At 24.7% G+C, this 20,961-nt stretch overlaps 9 protein-coding genes across 9 annotated transcripts; 4 read left to right on the top strand and 5 right to left on the bottom strand.

Moving 5' to 3' along the window:
• Positions 1–87: 87 nt before the first annotated feature.
• On the bottom strand, positions 88–2,449 carry LOC122849769. Its single transcript, XM_044148582.1, has 8 exons — positions 2,158–2,449; positions 1,760–1,931; positions 1,391–1,561; positions 1,139–1,294; positions 911–1,021; positions 668–793; positions 379–525; positions 88–292 (listed from the first exon to the last, which is right to left on the bottom strand). Exons 1-8 carry the CDS (start codon positions 2,330–2,332, stop codon positions 199–201), a joined length of 1,152 nt encoding a protein of 383 aa, XP_044004517.1. The 5' UTR covers positions 2,333–2,449; the 3' UTR covers positions 88–198.
• A 176-nt stretch (positions 2,450–2,625) lies between these two features.
• On the top strand, positions 2,626–4,823 carry LOC122850651. The gene is made up of 8 exons (XM_044149782.1): positions 2,626–2,897; positions 3,129–3,300; positions 3,470–3,640; positions 3,721–3,876; positions 3,985–4,095; positions 4,210–4,326; positions 4,484–4,630; positions 4,715–4,823. The coding sequence occupies exons 1-8, from the start codon at positions 2,729–2,731 to the stop codon at positions 4,821–4,823; spliced, it is 1,152 nt and encodes a 383-aa protein (XP_044005717.1). The 5' UTR covers positions 2,626–2,728.
• A 415-nt stretch (positions 4,824–5,238) lies between these two features.
• LOC122850650 (phosphate carrier protein, mitochondrial-like) lies at positions 5,239–5,739 on the bottom strand. Its single transcript, XM_044149781.1, is given in 3 exon segments — positions 5,239–5,478; positions 5,558–5,610; positions 5,613–5,739. Coding segments are annotated over 3 exon segments (420 nt in total).
• Positions 5,740–6,031: 292 nt separating this feature from the next.
• Positions 6,032–7,117, bottom strand: LOC122849786 (protein PBDC1). Its single transcript, XM_044148607.1, has 4 exons — positions 6,975–7,117; positions 6,777–6,842; positions 6,652–6,711; positions 6,032–6,584 (listed from the first exon to the last, which is right to left on the bottom strand). Exons 1-4 carry the CDS (start codon positions 6,993–6,995, stop codon positions 6,219–6,221), a joined length of 513 nt encoding a protein of 170 aa, XP_044004542.1. The 5' UTR covers positions 6,996–7,117; the 3' UTR covers positions 6,032–6,218.
• A 69-nt stretch (positions 7,118–7,186) lies between these two features.
• Positions 7,187–8,803, top strand: LOC122849770 (translation initiation factor eIF-2B subunit beta). Its single transcript, XM_044148584.1, has 6 exons — positions 7,187–7,371; positions 7,445–7,531; positions 7,617–7,898; positions 7,967–8,123; positions 8,208–8,602; positions 8,666–8,803. The coding sequence occupies exons 1-6, from the start codon at positions 7,304–7,306 to the stop codon at positions 8,736–8,738; spliced, it is 1,062 nt and encodes a 353-aa protein (XP_044004519.1). The 5' UTR covers positions 7,187–7,303; the 3' UTR covers positions 8,739–8,803.
• Positions 8,756–9,701, bottom strand: LOC122849784 (TM2 domain-containing protein CG11103). The gene is made up of 3 exons (XM_044148604.1): positions 9,383–9,701; positions 9,232–9,322; positions 8,756–9,170 (listed from the first exon to the last, which is right to left on the bottom strand). The coding sequence occupies exons 1-3, from the start codon at positions 9,505–9,507 to the stop codon at positions 8,841–8,843; spliced, it is 546 nt and encodes a 181-aa protein (XP_044004539.1). The 5' UTR covers positions 9,508–9,701; the 3' UTR covers positions 8,756–8,840.
• Positions 9,702–9,950: 249 nt separating this feature from the next.
• Positions 9,951–11,063, bottom strand: LOC122849778 (ribosome biogenesis regulatory protein homolog). The gene is made up of 4 exons (XM_044148596.1): positions 10,827–11,063; positions 10,495–10,747; positions 10,120–10,409; positions 9,951–10,026 (listed from the first exon to the last, which is right to left on the bottom strand). The coding sequence occupies exons 1-4, from the start codon at positions 10,916–10,918 to the stop codon at positions 9,975–9,977; spliced, it is 687 nt and encodes a 228-aa protein (XP_044004531.1). The 5' UTR covers positions 10,919–11,063; the 3' UTR covers positions 9,951–9,974.
• A 91-nt stretch (positions 11,064–11,154) lies between these two features.
• Positions 11,155–14,703, top strand: LOC122849753 (prestin-like). Its single transcript, XM_044148562.1, has 10 exons — positions 11,155–11,380; positions 11,484–11,594; positions 11,691–11,963; positions 12,039–12,211; positions 12,303–12,473; positions 12,537–12,775; positions 12,830–12,992; positions 13,049–13,249; positions 13,367–13,615; positions 13,712–14,703. The coding sequence occupies exons 1-10, from the start codon at positions 11,368–11,370 to the stop codon at positions 14,141–14,143; spliced, it is 2,025 nt and encodes a 674-aa protein (XP_044004497.1). The 5' UTR covers positions 11,155–11,367; the 3' UTR covers positions 14,144–14,703.
• Positions 14,704–15,719: 1,016 nt separating this feature from the next.
• Positions 15,720–18,718, top strand: LOC122849765 (adiponectin receptor protein-like). The gene is made up of 5 exons (XM_044148579.1): positions 15,720–16,119; positions 16,898–17,171; positions 17,253–17,351; positions 17,719–17,890; positions 17,976–18,718. The coding sequence occupies exons 2-5, from the start codon at positions 16,914–16,916 to the stop codon at positions 18,671–18,673; spliced, it is 1,227 nt and encodes a 408-aa protein (XP_044004514.1). The 5' UTR covers positions 15,720–16,119; positions 16,898–16,913; the 3' UTR covers positions 18,674–18,718.
• The last annotated feature ends 2,243 nt before the right edge of the window (positions 18,719–20,961 follow it).

The following is a 20,961-nucleotide window of genomic DNA, read 5'->3' as shown; positions in this document are numbered from 1 at the left end:
TGTGAATTTCTCTTGTATGCTGAATATCCCAAATTGTTTTATTTGAAAATTCTCTAGATTTAAAAATTATTAATGCTCGGTTTTATTATTTTTTAAATTTATTTTATAAATATTATTTTATGACATTTATTTAATACAATAATTATAAATCAATCAAAACCAATGAAATAGTATGACAATAGTTTTTTATGACAAAAATTATTCTTCTATCATTCTAAATTTTGTCATTGGAGTGATATACATTTGATTATCATCAGTTAATGTAATCGAGACCTCATGTCGCAGACGCATTCTGTAAAATGAAAATAACAATATTAATGATGCGAATCAACTTTTTTATTTAAATTAATTGATAAAAGAAGGATTTATTTAACTTACCCTTGATAAGAACCATCTAAGAGTTTGAAGTTAATATCCCCGCTTTGAATTAATACATCAATTTTTGGATTTTTTAATTCCTTGTTTTTTATTTTATCGCCAGATTCTTTTAAAACTTTAAGATTAACTGTATGACACACTATAAAACTGGAAAAAATAAAAATAGTATTTTTGATCACAAGTTTATTGAAGGTAAAAATAAATAATAATTTTTTAATTAGTCGATCATTTTTGCTTAATAGAACACTAGTCATATGATAATCAAATAATCATTACTGAAAAAACTTACGTTTCACCTGTTTCTTTGATTTTTATTGTTTCTTTAAATCCTTGAAGTGACAAATCCATTGGAAATTGTAATTTCACACTTCCCGGATATTTAACAATAGCAGCAGTAGCAACAGCATCAGCATATCTAAATAATAAATAATTAAAATTCATAGTACGTAACATTTTCTTACTGATAAAATTGAATAATTTAAAAAAACAAAAGTTGGTTTGAAATAATTGATTAATATACAATACAACTTACAATTCAGCTGCAGTTTTTTTTCTGTCTTCCATCATATTCATTAGCCCATAATCACCAAAACCGTCCCATTGTCTGGAAGGTGCTGTATGAGAACCAGTTTTATAAGTACGACTGTAGGGTAATAATAATTTGATTAATATTTCTTTATTATGTAATAAAACATGAATAATATATATGATAATTAAATAGTTTTAATAAACATAAAATAATTGATTAATATTAACTTACTGTTCTTCGCCTTCTTGTGTTTTTAATGTTAATTTGGCATCACAAACTGTCATATCATCAAAATGTAATGATGGTAGGACATTTACACCACCACCTTTTAGAATTCGAGTTGGTTTTTTTAAAGCTGTAACGTGAACTGCGTGATTTAAGATAAAACTGTAAAATAAAAATAATATTATCGATAATGTATAGGCGTAACAATATAGTTATCATTTTATGATGGATACTTTACTTATTTCAATGATAACTTACGTTTCATCAATATTTTCAACTTTAAATTTTAATTTATCACCATCAAGTAATAGATTCAATCCATCACCTCGAAATGATATTGGTCCTTTTTCTTCACTAGCAATTGTATCGCTTGTAGGTTCAACCAATTTTCCGTTTAATTCAGTTATAAATACGGTAGGAAAAATAAAACTGTAAAATAATAATTATAATAATATTAATAATGTATATTTTTTATCAACAGTTTAATAAAAATTTGTCAACTTTGTTCTGACCAGATGCTTAACATCAAGTATATTTTTTATGATTATTTAAATAAAAATATAAGCACCTGGCCTTAATAATAAATAATTGCGGTTCAGAATTATTAATCAATAAATTAAAACTTACTTGTTGTAATGTTTATTATTTGTGATTATATCTATTGTACCACTACTTTGTGTTACGATGAAGTTTCCAAGTATTGATGATAATGTTTTTCTTTTATCAGGTAATTTTGGAGTAAATATTTTATTTGCAGAAAGTCTCATCCATTCCCAAAGATTCTTTGATTTTATCTCAGCTATATAAAAAGAAAAAAAAACAATTTGTTAATAAAGAAAAATGAGTAAATATATAAATACTTGTAGCTAAAATCCAGTTTACCAAAGAAAAACAGGGCGCAAATGACAACTCAGTGTATAACTATTCACTTTTCCAAAAGCTTCATTGGTAAACTGAATTTCAAGTGAATATTACACATGGTAATATCAATTAATAAATAAAAAAAAAAGTATATTATTTGTTACCTTGAGTATTGAGTAATGGTACTGATTTTGATTGATCATCTGGTGGATATAATGCCAATGAAGCATTGAAATCATTTTTCGGGGGTGCCATGGTTCGAAAATATTGTGTTGAATTATTTTTAGCATATTTTGCTGTGTTAACAAGACGCAATGAACTTCTTAAAATACCACTCATTTTTTTTAATTTTTGGATTTTTTAATTATCAACACTAAACTTTAATTGTTTATTTTATTTGTTTTGTCGACAAGGTTATGTACGGCAGTCAACATGAGAATGATGAAAAGCCTTCCAAAAGTCCATGTTGGTTGATTGGTTTTGGTTTGTTTTGGTTCAAAAAAAAAAAAAATAATTCAATTGTTAAGGTATGCTTCCAGCTGCTAACTTTAATATTTTCTTACACCGTAAATTATTTGCTTTTATTTATATTTATATTTATGTTTTTATCTTCCTCACGTGGCCGTGTGAATATTAGCTGTAGGTATATATAACCCTGTCGACAAATCAAATAAATTTATATATTGTTTAAACAATTAGTGTTGACAACTGTTTAAATTAAAAATATTTAAAAAAATGAGTGTAATTTTAAAAAGTCCATTGCGTCTTGTTGGCACAGCAAAATATGCTACAAATAATTTAACACAGTATCTTCGAGCCCAGGAGCCTCCGAATAATAGTTTTATTTTATTGACATCACATTCACCATCAGATTATCGATCGGTAACATTCCATCATACTCAAGGTAACAAATAATATACTTTTTTAAATATATTTATTGATTAATTAATTTTTTTCATTCATAAAAATTCATCTTATTTATACTCTTGGCTCAATATGCATGCATCCATGGTCATGGCCATGTGTATTTCGCGCCCTGTTTTTCTTATTGGTAAACTGGATTTCAACTACAAGAATTTATAAATTTACTCATTTTTATTTATTAACAAATTGTTTTTTTTTTCTTTTTATATAGCTAAGATAAAATCAAAGAATTTTTGGGAATGGATGAGAGTTTCTGCAAATAAAATATTTACTCCGAAATTACCTTATAAAAATGAAACATCATCAACAATACTTGGAAACTTCTTCGTAAAACAAAGTAGTGGTACAATTGAATTAATCACCAATAATAAACGTCAAAAAAAGTAAGTGTTTATTCATTAATAAATAGTTCTGAAGCGCAATTATTTATTATTAAGGCCAGGTGCTTATATTTTTATTTATCATCTGGTAAAAAAAAAGTTGACAAATTTTTATTAAACTGTTGACAAAAAACTATACATTATTAATATTATTATAATTATTATTTTACAGCTTTATTTTTCCTGCCGTATTTACAGCTAAATATAACGGAGAATTGATTGCAGTTGAAAGCGATACAATTGCTAGTGAAGAAAAAGGACCAATATCATTTCGAGCTGGTGGATTAAATCTATTACTTGATGGTGATAAATTAAAATTTAAAGTTAAAGATAGTGATGAAACGTAAGTTATCATTGAGACAAGTAAAATGATTACTATAGTTGCGCCGATACATTATTAATAATATTATTTTTATTTTACAGTTTTATCTTGAATCACGCAGTTCACATTACAGCTTTAAAAAAACCAACTCAAATCCTAAAAGGTGGTGGTATAAAAATCTTACCATCAGCACATATTGATGATGTGACAGCTTATGATGCCGAATTAACATTGAAAACACCAAAAAACGAAGAACAGTAAGTTAATATTAATCAATTATTTTATGTTTATTAAAACTATATAATATATATTATTCATGTTTTATTACATAAAAAAATATTAATTAAATTATTATTACCTTACAGTCGTACTTATAAAACTCATTGTCATCGAACACCTCCTGAACAATGGGACGGTTTTGGTGTTTATGGGCTAATGCATACAATAGGAAACACAAAAAAAACTGCAGCTGAATTGTAAGTTGTATTGTTTAAAAAACAAATTTTTTGTTTTTTTAAATTATTTATTTAATAATATTTTATCAGTAAGAAAATGTTACGTACTGTGAATTTTAATTATTCATTATTTAGATATGCTGCTGCTGCTGCTGCTGCTGATTATCCAGGCAGAGTAAAATTACAATTTCCAATGGATTTGTCACTTCAAGGATTTAAACATATAATAAAAGTCAAAGAAACAGGTGAAACGTAAGTTTTTTCATTAATGATAATGATTATTCGATTATCATATAATTATTAATTCGTGTTCTATTTAGGAATAATAATTGACTTATTAAAAAATTATTATCTATTTTTATCTCTATAATAAACTTGTGATAAAAAATACTATTTTTATTTTTTCCAGTTTTAGAGTGTGTCATACAGTTAATATTAAAGCTTTAAAAGAATCTGACGATAAAATAAAAAACAAGGAATCAAAAAATCCGAAAATTGATGTATTAATTCAAAGCGGGGATATCAACTTGCACAGTTTAGATGGTGCTTATCGAGGGTAAGTTAAATAAATCCTTCTTTTATCAATTAATTTAAATAAGAAAGTTGATTCACAGCATTAATATTGTTATTTTTATTTTAGATTGCACCTGCGATATGAAGTATCAATTAAATTAAATGATAATGAAATATGTATCACTCCAATCACAAAACAGAAATTTGATGTAGAGAAACATTTTATAAACATATAATCAATTTTTTTTTCTTTTTTTGTTATAAAAAATTATTGTCATATTATTTAATTGGTTTTGATTTATAATTATAGTATTAAATAAATGTCATAAAATAATGTTTATAAAATAAATTTAAAAAATAATAAAACCGAGTATCAATAATTTTTAAATCTGAAGAATTACCAAATAAAACAGTTTGGGATATTTAGTATACAAGAAAAATATAAACAACAATATCCATGGTTATGGTGGGGTTGGCAATTTTCAGTAAGACTATTAAAACTTAAATTATTAAATTAATTTCAGATGATTTTTTATTAACTTGGTTTTTTGTTTTTCTTTTTCTCAATTTTGTTTTAAATGTTGTGTTATTTTTTTTTTTTTTACTTCTAAACAATTTATTGATTAACTGTACTTTAATACATAATTAAAATCATTTAAAATTTATTGAATTCCAAGTTTTTTTCTTGAGTGATTCTGGCATCTCTGATGGTGGTGGACGTGGCATACAGAGGTATATTTTGACACCATCATAGATAAACCATTGAGCAGCAGTCAATGTACCAATCATAACAATTCTAGGTCCATGACCTTTCCAAACACCAGCAAAACCAAGTTTACGTAAAACATTACCAGCAGTTGCACCTTTCTCTTGGTTTAACTTGGAGACAATCTTAAATAATAAATAAATTTATAAATAAATATCCAAACCTTCTTAATACAATTGCAAAATTAATTAAAATAATAATAACAGAATCAGCTGGATGTAAAACAACAGCATAGAATACACCAGCAATATAACCAGTAACAAATATTTATAAAGAAGTTCAAGGGTACGCTCGAAGCATGCAAACTTCATCATTGTATATGGAATTTGACGAAGCCAAAGTGGTACAAGACCTTAGTAAAAACCACCAAGTCCTTCATCAGCCATTACGTCACATGACCAAATCCAATGTCACCATGGTATGAGTAAGACCACATGATAAAACACCACCAAGACCACATAATAAGAAACATTGATTTGATCCAAATTCACAGCTGTCTAAAATTAATAATAATTCAATAAAATAATTATTTAACAATTTAAAATTAATCATTATTATAAAATCATTTAAATTTTTATTTATATAACAGTTCAAGTTTAGGTCATGACATTGAATGTATATATTTAAATTAGACAACAATTAGAACAGTGATAAATATAACTATTCAAATTCCGAAGCTATTACTTGATAGCTTCGCTTAGGATAATTGAATGGACAAAGAGGTATCCAATGAGTTATGAAAAATAAACAAAGTAATTGATAAAAATTTTAATTATGATGATTCAAATGGTTACAATAAAAATACACAAGAATATATACAATCACACGCTGGAGGCACGGGGTTGCTCTTGTTATCATAGAAAATTTATTGAAACATTGTTTTTTCAAGTTTTTTTGGACGAAATTTAGTTCTGATAATGTCATTATGTCCCTCACGATTTCTTGCCAATTCAATTGCATAAAATTGTATTCTTGTTGATAGTATACTATTTTGTTCATTGTAATCATCACTGCAATCAGTACGTAATAATGTTCCCATGCTGTAATCTTCAACAGTGTCTTTAAAACTCTCACAAAATGGTCTCCATCTATTTTTTCCATCTGCTGACTTCATAGCATCTTCATTGATGTTATCAACTTTCAAAGTTGGAAATGTTTCACGAAATTTTTTGTATATTTCATCATCACATGCTGTTAATTTAAGAATTTTTGGATCCACTGAGCAAAGAATCTATACAAAAAAATTGATTGATCATTTAGTAAATTATTTTTCATTTTTTAGGATTTAATTTACTTACGTTAAAGTATACTTCAGCATGCTCAAATGCTTTCATTGCCCACAATGCTTCAACTGTTGACTAGAATTTAAAAAAAAATCATTATCAATTTGATATATTTTTAGCAATATAAAATTAAATCTTACATCATTCTCAAATTCTTCAGCTGGTCTGGATAAAACACTCTTTCCAGCTAGCAGCTCGTTTGCTGTCTGCAAAACAATAATAAATAATTAAATTAATTTATAAAATCCAAACAATTAACTCTTTTATAACCAAAAAAAAAAAGTCATATTATTTTTTAAAATTAAATACAATGATGTTAAAAGTTTTTAAAAACTTACCAAGTTACCAAGATTTGACATGTTTTATTTTATAAAATTCAACTAAATTGTTTAATAATAATATCTATAAAATATTTATAAATATTTATTTCATATACAACATCAACATGTGATTTGCGTTTTAAATTTTAATAATTTTTTGATTATTATTTGTTGTTGTTGTTATTGTTAATCATGTAAATCAGGTTTGTTAAAAAATGTCGCTGATGATGATAGTGGCTTAAAGTGAGCTTAATCGAATTCTTTTTGCACAAGATTCTATACAATTTCATCATTAAATTGAAATAAATATTAAACACATGTTTTGTTAAAAGACATAATAAATAATCATGGTTAATTTAACAGATAAAAGTATTGACAACAGTGCCTTACAATTAGTAAATAGAATAAATAATGGGTAAATAATAATTAGAAAAATCTCTAACCTAAAAATGTCAATGTTTATATTAATTTAATTTATTTATTTATAGTAAAATAATAAGAACATTTGAGATTGTTGTTGCAACAATAAGTGTCCTCAAAGAAATCATAAATAATTCACAATGGAGTACAGCAAAGTAAGAATTTATATAATTTTTTTTTAGATAAAAAACTAACATATTGATGAATAATATTAATTATGTATTTTTATATTTATTCAAGAGAACTTATGGAGTTAATATCATTAAATGGAAAATATTTAATATCAGCAGTACCACTTGAAGCATCAATTGGCAATATGGTTCGTAGAATATTGCAAATAATTAGAGAAGAATATGTTTCAGAGTTAAAAAATAAACCAGACGAAACAGACACACAAGAATCATTACATAAAATATTAACATGTGAAAGTGATGGTGATGTTGATTTTACAATATCAGTACCAAGTCTTAAAGAAGTAATAATTGAACACATCAATGAATTTGAAGTTGAACTAGAAACATGGTAATTATCTAAAAATATATTCTCAAATTATAAACAATTAATTGTAAATAATATTTTTTTTTTTATAGCTCAGAAAATATAATTGAACAAGCATCAGAACATATTCATGCTAATGAAATAATAATGACATTTGGAAGATCAAGAATTGTTGAAGAATTTTTTAAAAAAGCTGCTGAAACAAGAACATTTGAAGTTATTGTTGCTGAAGGTGGACCATTTTTAAATGTAATTATCAATCAATAATATAAATAATTTTAAAATTTATAATAATTAAATAAATTAATATATTGTTTTATTTAAATTATTTAGGGTCATGAAATGGCATCAAATTTATCAAAATCAAAAATAAAAACAACATTAATATCAGATGTTGCAATATTTGCAATGATGTCAAGAGTTAATAAAGTTATTATTGGTACACATACAACAATGGCAAATGGTGGATTAAAAGCAATAACTGGATCACATACTGTTGCACAAGCAGCTAAACATTATTCAGTACCAGTTATGGTATTACTTCCATTATATAAATTATCACCACTTTATTTATGTTCACGTGAACAAGATGCATTTAATAAACATGCTGCACCAATTCAAGGTGTTATTAATGGTACAAATGCACCACTATTAGAAAAAATACAATCATATAATCCAGTATTTGATTATGTACCACCTGAACTTGTCACATTATTTATAACAAATACGTAAGTTAATTAAATTATCTATCAATCAATAATTTATCATTAATCAACTTGTTTTTTTTACAGTGGAGGAAATGCACCGTCTTATGTTTATCGACTTTTATCTGAACTTTATCATCCTGATGATTATGAATTATAAATATATATTAACTATATTTTGTATAACAATAAAAATATATAAATCAAAAGCTTAATTATTTAATTATTTACATTAATAAATGTTTATTGTTTTTTGCTATTTTCATACATATGGATTCCAATTACTACCATCTTCAGGTAGTAGTGAATTTGTAACAAGTAAAAATACATCAACAATCCACCATACACCAAGACCACCAAGTGTTAATAATTTACCAACAGCAGTACCAGTTTGGCCAAGACAAAATCTATCCATTCCTAAAAAACCCAATAAAATACTGTACAATAATGTCAGTGTAAAATAATGTCCACTGTATTTAACACATGGAAATCCACTACGATTAAATTCACGTTCACCATGACATTCAATGTCTGGTAAAACTCTACATGTTGCTTTGGCTTTTTCAACGTCTTCATAACGAGCACCACCAAACTATTTAAAAAATAAAAATACATTACTATTTGTTTATTAAATTTATTATCTAATTGTTTACCTTGACACATCCAAGACCTTGATTAACTTCTTTGGCTGTTTTGTTGCCTTTATGATCAATCAGTTCATCACACTCAATAAATTCCATAGGTCTGAATAAACGAATAACTTGTTATAATAAATAATCGTAATTATTTAAATTATATACTTACAAAAATGTGCATTTAATAAGTGGACCTCTTGGACGATATTCTTTTTGTGAATCAATTGTTTTGTTAGCTGTTGTTGATGCTGTTACAAGTGTAGCAATTAACAAGTACACTGATAATAATATCATTTTTCATTATACGTAGATACTTGGTATTTAATTTAAAATAATTATTGAATACTTTAGAGTTCAATGTACTTTGTTGATCCTGCAAGTCTATATATGCTTAATTTAATAAATAATAATATTATTGAATTTAACAACTCGTGTATGTGTATGTGTTGAATTTCCAAGAGAGAAAAAAAAAAGAGAGAGAAGAGATCAGCTGATCGTGTCAGAATGTCAGCTGATACGAGTTCAGTGTTTTTTTTTTTTTTAATAACAACACTTGCATACTTATTTTTATGACTGTTTTTTAAATTGTTTATCCTCAATAAATTGAATATATTTTAAACAATTATTTTGTTATTTTTATTAAATATATAAGTTGTTGGTTTAATTTAATAATTATATATGAATAAATAGAATAAAAAAATTTTTTTTATATAAATTATTATATTTTTAAATTATGATTATTACAAAAATTATTAATATTATTAAAATAACCATGATTTGGCAAGATTATTGGCATCTTTCTCCTTGGGAAGTCTATGAGAAATAACAATTAAAAAAACAATAATTAATATTTTATTTATTAGCAAATTGAAATGACAAAAAAAAAAAAAAAATTCATGATTTTACCTGTTTTGAAATTTACCAGCTGATGCGGTGGAAAGTCGTGCAAGTGTCTTGGCAACTGCTAATTGTTTTCCTGAAGCAAATTCTGTTGCTGGCAAACCAACTCTAGGTATTGCAATTTTTTTAGCTCTAGCTAAATTGCGTAATCTTTGCAATTCATTTTTTGCTATTTTTTCACTTTTTGCTGAGCTCAATCTAGTTTCTCGTGGAGTGTCTCCTGTTGTTAATTCAACAACCCAATTTTTTTGATATTCAGCAGCATTCTTTTTATATCCAAATGTTGGTATCCATTTCTGTTTAAAAAATTAACACAAATTAAAATTATCAATTTTATAAAAAGTAATTTTAACATATTTATTGTGAGATAAATGATCTTACCGTGAGTTCTTCGTCCCAATTAAGCTTAGGTTTCTTTTTATTTTTAATGCCTTTCTCCTTGGCAAATTGTTGCCATTTGGTAGGTACCTTTTGCTTAGGCATTGTTCTTGCTCTTGGTAATGATGTACAAATCTTTGGTAACTTGACAATAAGTTCATTATCCTTCCTTTCAGTCTCCAATGAAAAAATATCATTAATGAGAAGTTGTGTGTTGTCCTTGTTTAAAGACAACAAATAATTCTCTGTATTTTCTCTATAATAATAAAACACAACAATAAAAATTAATAAACAATTAAAGCTATTATGATTTTTATTATGCTGGTGGTACTAACCCCAAATTTTCGACAGCAATTTTATTGTAATTCGAAATGGAAAGATTGCCAACATCTTTGTCGACATCAACTACATTTATTAATGTATCCATTTTATATTAATTAACTTTAACAAATAATAATTTAATGTCTTTAATTTATAATCAAGTATAACCTTTCTTTCCAAGATGTTCTTTTGACTTTTTACTACAAATTTTTTAACAAGACCACGAGGCAACCATGAGGACACAACCAACGATTTCTTTATATTGTCTCTCCTCTCTCTCTTCATCATCTCTTTCTATCTTTGAAGAGAGAAAAGCCAGTCAGCTGATCAGCTGTCTCTTTTTTGTTTATTTTTATTTTATTTTTTTTTAATAACAACACAACTCTCTTGCATATTTATTTTTATGATGACTTTTTTTTTAAATTATCCCCAATGAGACAGTTTAACACAAGTTATTAGTGGGAGTATGTGAAACAGGCCAACACTAAAGGAAATTTTTCTATATTAATTACAAGTACATATCAATGCATCTTGTGTATATATTTACAATTCACTATGAGTCTATTGGGTATGCTTAAATAAACAAATCACATGATAATTAATTTCCATTATTTATCATATGATAACTATTAAAATTAAAATTTTATTTCTAATCATTAATTAAATTTTAGATAATGATAAAAAACAAGGAGAGCTGGTTTTACGTCTTCGTGTTAATAGACCAGTCTATGATCAAGATACTCTCAATCAAGATTTCTATTATGAAAAACCAAAAACAACATGTGAGTTTTTAATTAAAAAAAATATCTATTAAATTGATAAATTATCTATTTAAAAATACTAATATATAAATATTATTTTCATGTTATAATTAAAAGTTAAAAACAGCATAAAAAATATAATGAAAAAAGAAAAAATTCAATCATGTTGTTTATCAATATTGCCAGTAATTGGTTGGTTAAAAAAATATAAATGGAAAGAATATTTTCCTGCTGATATTATGTCAGGTATAACTGTTGCAATAATGCACATACCACAAGGTATGGCATATGGATTATTGGGTAATCTTCCACCAGTTGTTGGTATATACATGGCATTTTTTCCAGTACTTGTTTATTTTTTATTTGGTACATCAAGACATGTATCAATGGGTAGCTATTTCAATAATATATCTACTTTTTTTTTCAACAAAAATTATTGATGATTAATAATTTATTTTATCAAAGGTACATTTGCTATTGTTTGTTTGATGACTGGAAAAGCTGTAACTGCATATTCAACAACTCAGCTAGACATTCCATTAAATAATTCAACTCATTTTGTTAATAATACTTTGTCATCTGGTTATACACCAATGCAAGTTGCAACTGCAGTTACCCTTACTGTTGGTCTCATGCAGGTAACTCATCAATCATCATCATTAACTCAGCTTAAATGTAAATTAATTATTTATTTAATTTAAACTTGTTGCTTTTGTGTGTTGTCAACAGATTGTCATGTATTTTTTACGCCTTGGAATAATAAGTACATTATTAAGTGAAACACTTGTCAATGGTTTTACAACTGGTGCTGCAATACACGTATTAATATCACAAATAAAAGATCTTCTTGGTTTATCATTTATTAAACGTGAAAAAGTCGATCATTTCGAAATGATATATGTAAGTAATCATATTCGAAAACCAATTTATAAATATACCTTAAATTATTATTTAATTTTACAGACAACAATTGATATATTAGCTGTTATTGACAAGCCAAATTATGTAGCAATAATTGTATCAATAGTAACAATGATAATAATGACAATTAATAATGAATTTTTTAAACCTTGGTTAAAAAAAAAATGTAACATGCCAATGCCAATTGAATTGATTGGTGTTATTGCTGGTACAGTTGTATCAAAAATATTTGATTTACCAAAAATGTATGGTATTAAAACTGTCGGTGATATTCCAACTGGGTAAGATTATTTATTAATTATCATAGATTCTATATAATAAAATTATTTCTATAGACTTCCAGCATTTGAATTACCACCATTGGAACTTGTACCAGTTGTTGCAATTGATTGCATTGCAATTAGCATGGTATCATACACAATAACTCTATCAATGGCTATGATTTTTGCCCAAAAATTACACTACAATATTGACTCAAATCAAGAATTATTTGCAATGGTAATTAGAATTTATTTAATCATATAAATTAATTGCTAATTGAATTATTTTTTTAGGGTATTAGTAATTTAGCTGGTTCACTGTTATCATGTATGCCAGTTACAGCATCATTAAGCAGGTCAATGATACAACAAACAGTTGGTGGAAAAACTCAAATAGCTAGTATTATATCATGTGGTTTATTGCTTGTTATTTTATTATGGGTTGGACCATTTTTTGAACCACTACCAAGATGTGTTCTTGCATCAATAATTGTGGTATTTATTTATGTTTTTTTGGTATCTTATTAATTAATATTATAATAATATTAAAATAAGATAATTTATTTTGATAAATATCTTGTTTTTTTAATGATTAAATGATTATTATTTTAGGTGGCATTAAAAGGAATGTTGATGCAAGCAAAACAACTTAAACGTTTTTGGAAATTAAGTAAATTAGATGGTATGGTTTGGATTGTAACTGTTTTAACAGTTGTATTAGTTGGTATTGATATTGGTCTTCTTGCTGGTTTATTAACATCACTTGTTAGTATTTTATTACTGAGTATTAAACCGTATACTTGTTTACTTGGTCATGTACCAAATACTGATTTATATCTTGACATGAATCGTTACAAAGGAGTGAGTTATTTATCAATTTTTTTAAATGAAATTATTAAAAAATTTATAAATTAAATTTGTCCATTTTATTTGACATTAATTGTAAATATTTTTTAGATTATTGAATTACCTGGAATAAAAATATTCCATTATTGTGGTGGATTAAATTTTGCAAATGGTAATTGTTTTAAAACAAATGTATTTAAATTAGTTGATGTTGAACCACAAAAAGTACTTAAATTACGAGCTAAAAAAGCTAAAACAACAATTGTACAAGATAAAATTGATAATACCAATGAATTAAATTGTATTGTTATGGATATGAGTGCATTGAGTTATGTTGATCCATCTGGTATTGGTGTTTTGCATTCAATTGCTGATGAATTTTCATTGATTGATGTACAAGTTTATTTAGCATGTTGTTCAAGTCCAGTTTATGAAACTATACAGAAATGTGAAAAGTATTCGAATGGTCAACACAGCTTCGTTATATTTGCTACGATACATGATGCTGTTACTTATTCTCGGGATCAATTTGGACTGAGATGATGATGGTGCTAATTATTTTAATATCAATTTTAGTATATCAAATAAAAATATATATTTTTCGATTGAATTATTCATTAGATCTGTAAAAAAAAATAAGAAGTTATTTTTTTTAATTTTTGTTTAATAATAATTAATGATGGCATTTAAAAAAAAAAAAACAAAAAAAGTTTTATTAAATTTTAAAATAATACAATTGTTTTTTTGGTATTTGAAAAGTGTTTTTTTTTTTTCAAACTAAAGTGACAATAATAAATGTTAATTGAATTAAATTTTAATATTTAAAATAATAATATGATGTTATTTAAATATTGTTAAATTTTGGGCGATAAAAAAAGAAGAAGAAATTGTTGATGAAAATTAATGAATTATTAAACAATTTTAAATGAATTTCCAAAGATCATATAGATTAATAATAGTACATCATTAAATTGATTTAAACGAACAATAAATTATGAACAAAATTGTATTTATTAACAAAAAAACAAAGTACTTATTGTTTTTTAAATTGATGCAAATAAAAAGATGTGTTATATTTGATAAAAATAAAATTTGATGTCTATGAATTTTTTTTTTTAATAATGCTACGAGCTCTTTTTTTTCTGCTCGCTTTATTCTGATTTTTTTACGAAATTCAGCAAAGTCAATCGGAGGTGTATGGAGTGATACGGAGGAATTCAAATGGGACCAGAGTAACGCGGAGAAAATAGTAGAAATATCGGAGGAAAACTAAAAAACATCGGAGAACCATCGGAGAAAAATATTGTTAATTTATTTTTTAAATAAATTTAATGTTTATGATTTAGAATATTTTTAATATTCAAAATAATTATTATTACATGTGTTGTTACTGTTGCTTTTAATTTAATTTTTTTAAATTTTATATTGGCTAATTGTTGGTTTTTAATTTTATTCAGCAGCGTGTGTATAAAATGTGGGTACTGCCTCAAACGTACTCTTGATACTCATGTATTTACTGAGAATTACACTACGCCCAACATTTTTTACCATTTGAATAATAAATATGCATATTCTATTATAATTCGTCGTGATCACCTAATTAAAATACAGTATTGTACTGTTGCATTATGTACATTGTATATCGCCTCAATTAAACTTAAGTGAGTTTAAAAAAAATAAAAAAATTCCATGTAAAAAAAAAAGATTTTTTCAATTGGTCAATTATTTATTTATATAAATTTTAATTTTTTACTAAATAATTTAACAAATAAAAAACATTTTTTTTTTTTACATGAAACTTTTTTATTTTTTCTAAATTTTCTATTGAAATATTATTTAAATGATTGATATTGTTATAAACAATTTTAAATCCCAATTGCAATTTTTCATTTAAAATATTATTTTATTTCAATTTTTTTTTGAATTGGCATTTAAATTGTTTATAAATAATTGTTAAAAGACTAAAGGCTTTTTTAATGATACTTTAAATCACGATTTCCCAGTTAACCCCTCGAAAAACGCTAAAAATGTTTATAAAATAAATTAAAGATAATTTTTTACCCTACAACTTTCATTTGAACTATTTTTCTTTAAACCCCTTGGTTTTTGCGTTATTTCTTTAAAAAAAAAACTCTATTTTTCAACTCTTTTTACCTCAAAAAAATTTTTTACTTTAAAATTTCCCGCTCCAAATTAGTTACTAAAAATAACCAAAAATCAAAATGGTGAAGTGCCTAGTTATTAAATGCTAAAAAAAAAAAAAAAACAAGCAACATGGCTGCCACGTTGATCTGACGGTTCATAGAACTTAATTTAATTTCGGAGCATTCAGTTAGTTTTGATGGATTGATTTAGATTAATTAAAATTGTTTTAAAAAATTAATTAATTAATAAATAACATTAAATTTTATAAATTATAACGTGTACATTTAAGTAGGTTGACATTTCAATTAAAATATCTGTCATTTGATAAAAAACAGTCAATGTGTTGTTATTCTGAACGAAAAATATTTCACCAGGTATGTTACAATATCAAAATATATATATTTTAAACTTATTTTTGTTGATTTAATACGTAACAAATTATTTAACTTGTCTACATCTAAAAATAAATAATAATTGTTATTTCACATGTCAAAGTAACACGCAATTTTATCTTAAAAAACATTTATTTTCATTAATTTTTTTTTATTTTTATAACAAAGAAATATTTATTGTTTGACAAATTACAATGAAAATATATTCTCCATTTCCTTGTCACGTGGTGTTGATTTTTTATTTGCCATTTGATTGACTTTGGGACTTGATAATCTGAGATCACTTTTAGACCGGAATAATTTAATCATTTTCTTATCAAAAATTAAACTTTGCTCGGTAATATAAAAATAAAAAAAAATATATTTAAAAATGATTTTTTTATGTTTATCTAAAAGAAAAAAAATAAATAAATTTCTTGGAAATTTTTAAATTATAAATCGAAATATATTATCTTTTTTATATTTTTTTTTTTTTGGTCAAATAAAATTAAACAACTCAACTGATAAGACTAAAGACGATAAAACAATTTAAAAAATTAGAAAAAAAATATTTTCTACTGATATAAAAGTTTATTAGTCAATTAAAATTAAAATAAAAAAAAAAATACATGACGTATGTGATTCTGTTGGAGTTCATTTATTGAATAACAAGTGGTCAAGGTTTGTGCTGGTAAAACTGCCTCAATAAAAAAACAAAATAAATATTTTTTAAAATATCTTGATAGAAATATTTTAGTATAATTTATAAATCCATTTACAGGAAAAACAATAATAAAATGATGGTTAACGTTGATGATGTTATACTGGAAGCAAAAACAGTTGATGTTGAAAAAAAGCCAGTTGTTGATGAGCTAGGATTGCGACATCGTATTCCATGGACAGATCGAGTAACACTAGATACTGATGTACCAAGACTAAAAGAAGTTGATGCACTATTTGAGGATGATGATGTTAGTTGTTTGGAAGAAGTAGAGGATGGTGTTGGTTGTCCACTTCCTTCAACACCTGAAGATGATCATCTTCTTGATTGTGAAGTATGTTTTATATTTATTAATTTATTATTATCAACAACACTAAGTTTGATAATTTATTGTATTTATTTATTCATCATCTAGATGACTGAGGTACTAAAAGCTGGTGTTCTCAGTGATGAAATTGACTTGGGTGTATTAGCACACAATGCTGCTGAACATGCTGAAGAATTTGTTCGAAAGGTAATTAAAATTTAACAATACACATTTAACAAACACTTGAACATTTTTAAAAAAAATAATCTCGTCAAATTTAATACATAAATAATAATAAATAACATGAGTTATTTTACAGGATAAATATATCGGTACATAACTCAAATTAATTTTTTAATTTGCACAATAATTAACATAGTTATTTGTTTATTTTCATTAACACTTTCATGTAATTTTTATAAGTAGTTAATTTAAAATAGAAAATTAAATTTAAATAACATTTAGAATACTCATGTAGAATATATAATTTAAATGATTAATAATTTTTAATAATTATCAAAAAAAAAAAAAAATATCTAGAATATATCTAATGTTGGGAAAGTATTGGTTACAGGTTTGGAAAGCATCATGGAAACAGTGTCATTTTCATAATTTACCAAGATGGTTACAAGACAATGATTTTCTACATGCTGGACATCGTCCACCACTGCCATCATTTTATGCATGTTTTAAAAGTATATTTCGTATTCATACTGAAACTGGTAACATCTGGACTCATTTACTTGGTAATTAATAACATTAATTGTCTTTAATTTTTAAAATAATATTAATACAAAAAATGATTAATATTTTTTCTTATGTTTTCTTTAGGTTGTGTTGCATTTATTGGAATAGCAATATTTTTTTTAACTCGTCCACCAGTTGAAATACAATTTGAAGAAAAAATTGTATTTGGTGCATTTTTTGCTGGTGCAATAATATGTCTTGGTATGTCATTTGCCTTTCATACTGTTCACTGCCACAGTGAATGTGTTGGTAGATTATTTTCAAAACTAGATTATTGTGGTATTGCAATGTTAATTATGGGAAGTTTTGTACCATGGTTGTATTATGGTTTTTATTGTGATTTTCAACCAAAGCTAATATATTTATCAATTGTTCTTGTGTTGGGTATAACAAGTATTGTTGTATCATTATGGGAACGTTTTGGTGAACCAAGTTATCGTCCATTACGTGCTGGTGTATTTATGGGTTTTGGATTGAGTGGTGTTATACCAGCAGTACATTATTTAATTGCTGAAGGATGGATGAAAGCAATTAGTCAAGCATCACTTGGTTGGCTTATTTTAATGGGAGTACTTTATATTTGTGGTGCAATGTTTTATGCATTAAGAGTACCAGAAAGATTTTTCCCTGGTAAATTTGATATATGGTTTCAAAGTCATCAAATATTTCATGTGTTTGTTATTGCTGCTGCTTTCGTACATTATCATGGTATCACCAAAATGGCCATGTACAGAATGAGCATTGGTGATTGTGCTAATACTGCACAAGTCATGGCATTTTAATTTTTTTTATTATTCAATTATTTATCATGAATTTTTTTGATTAAACAAAAATCAGATTACAGGTCTTTTACGTGACCTTTATTTAGTCAATTTAAATTTTACAATTTTTTTTTTTCTTTTGTTTCGATTATATTATTAAATAAATTCGAAATTTCGATTTTGTTTTTTTTCAATATACAATATTTTTAATTAGATTATAGGGAAAGATAAATTTAAAATTTTTTTGGCTTTTCTTTTTTTTTTTGTTTTTTGATTATTATTAAATTCATAAATTGATTTATTATTATTATTATTATTTTAATGGTTAAAATTATCTCGGCTTTGTGCTTGATAGTTAATGGTTATTTCCATTTTTTTATAAATATATTTGTCTTGTTTACCATCAACAAGCTAACACTCAATCAATTTTCTCTCTCAACCAAAAAAATTATATATTAAGTATTTTTGAAAAAAAGTGATTAAAAGAAAAATAAAAAAAAAAAAATGATACTATTATTTCACTGATGAATTTATATCAGTATGATTTTTGTCACTTGTATATTTTCGCTAAAAAATCTTCCAAAGGTTGTTTTTATTAATGAAGCTTTGTCACAATAAAAAAAATAAATAAAAATTATTAAGCATCATTTTTCTGTTTTCCATGATCGAAATATTGTAGTCCAAGCTCGCTGCAATTTTTTTTACAAAAACAAAAATATAAAACAATGATAAAAATGTATCTAAAGTAAAAAAAAAAAAATATTAATTTGTAAAAAAAAAATAAAGTAAATTATAATGAATTATTTTAAAATGATTTTGAGTTGATAATTATTTCAAATGAAAAAAAAAGAGAATAATAATCTCTTCATGAATAAAATCAACAACTAAAATTATTATTTAATATACTAATTAATGATAAAATATTGTGATGACGATGCTGTAATATTATTAAAATTTATAAACTCAAATAATTAATAAAATAATAATAAATATATGATTATAATAAATCCTTCTTTCATTTATAAAAAATTATTTTTAATTAATTTTTTTAATGATATTCTAGGGATGTTGGGAGATGATTTACTCAGCCAAGTATAAAACTAGATTTGAAAAGATATTTTAATTTTTTTTTGTTTTTTTTCGATTAAAATTTCTATTTGTATTTGAAATAAAAACAGCTGACTATTTTTAAGTTTGTTTATTTATTACTTATCTATTTTTATTTATTATTTGTTATTTATTCATTTCACTTTTTGTTTAATTTATTCTCAAAATTATTAAAAATCTTAAAATTAATCTGACTCATCACACTGTAAGGTCATTACATACATTTTATAAAAACAATATTTTATTTTATTCGAAGACAATTTTCTAGTCAATAGTTATTATTTTAAACTTATATAAAAAATACGTCAAAAAATTTCAAATAGAAATATTATTTTTTCATTAAAATATTTTTTGATCATGAATGCTCCTAATTAATTAAATGTTTACGTTAATTTTTTATATACTCATTGTATATAAAATACTTTTTCTTATAAAATATTGATTATTATTTATCACTGATAAATAAACTATCAGTTATTTTTAAATACCTAATTTTTCATTGTTTTAATTACAAAGCTTTTTAAAACAATATATACCATTAAATTCTTGTTGCAATTTATTTTTCAAGTCCACATTTAGTCCGACGTTTATCAATATTGAAGTTGACTTGAAGTTGGAAGTCGTTCAGGTGGTGAATTTGTTGCAAGTGTTGTTAAAATTATTGAAAATATTGGTCATCTAGAAATTCCAGGACGTCTATTAAATTCATATACACCATAACGAGCAACACCATATATGTAACTGTAAAAATACAATCAATTAATAAATGCAATTATATACAACATGAAAAATAATAAACCATAAAAAATATTTTTTAAATATACCTTCTGACACTCGAAGCAAAATATATGATTCATCAATTTGTTGGCTCCAACTTTTCGTCAAATCACCAATAAAATATTCATACAAAATACTCTTAATACACAAGCCAATCTTCAATGAACTGCGGATTATTAACTTTCTCATCATAGTCTATATAAATTAACAAAAAAAAATTGATTAAAATTTATATTTTTATTGTATATAAATAACATCAACTGTTTTACAAAATTTCTATACTTACATTACTCTCATTGTACGTTAAATTCAAAAAAAACAAATCCATCAATTGCAAAAGCATAAATACCGTTGTTAAAATTGAATTGACATTATTTTCATCATTTTGTATATCAGGCTCTTCTCCGGCATACCATGGGTATGAA

The sequence above is a fragment of the Aphidius gifuensis genome, linkage group LG2 (assembly GCF_014905175.1).
Source record: "Aphidius gifuensis isolate YNYX2018 linkage group LG2, ASM1490517v1, whole genome shotgun sequence".
NCBI classification, from domain to species: domain Eukaryota; kingdom Metazoa; phylum Arthropoda; class Insecta; order Hymenoptera; family Braconidae; genus Aphidius; species Aphidius gifuensis.
The sequence above is the reverse complement of the archived record's forward strand: the minus strand, read 5'-3'. Positions and strand labels throughout refer to the sequence as shown.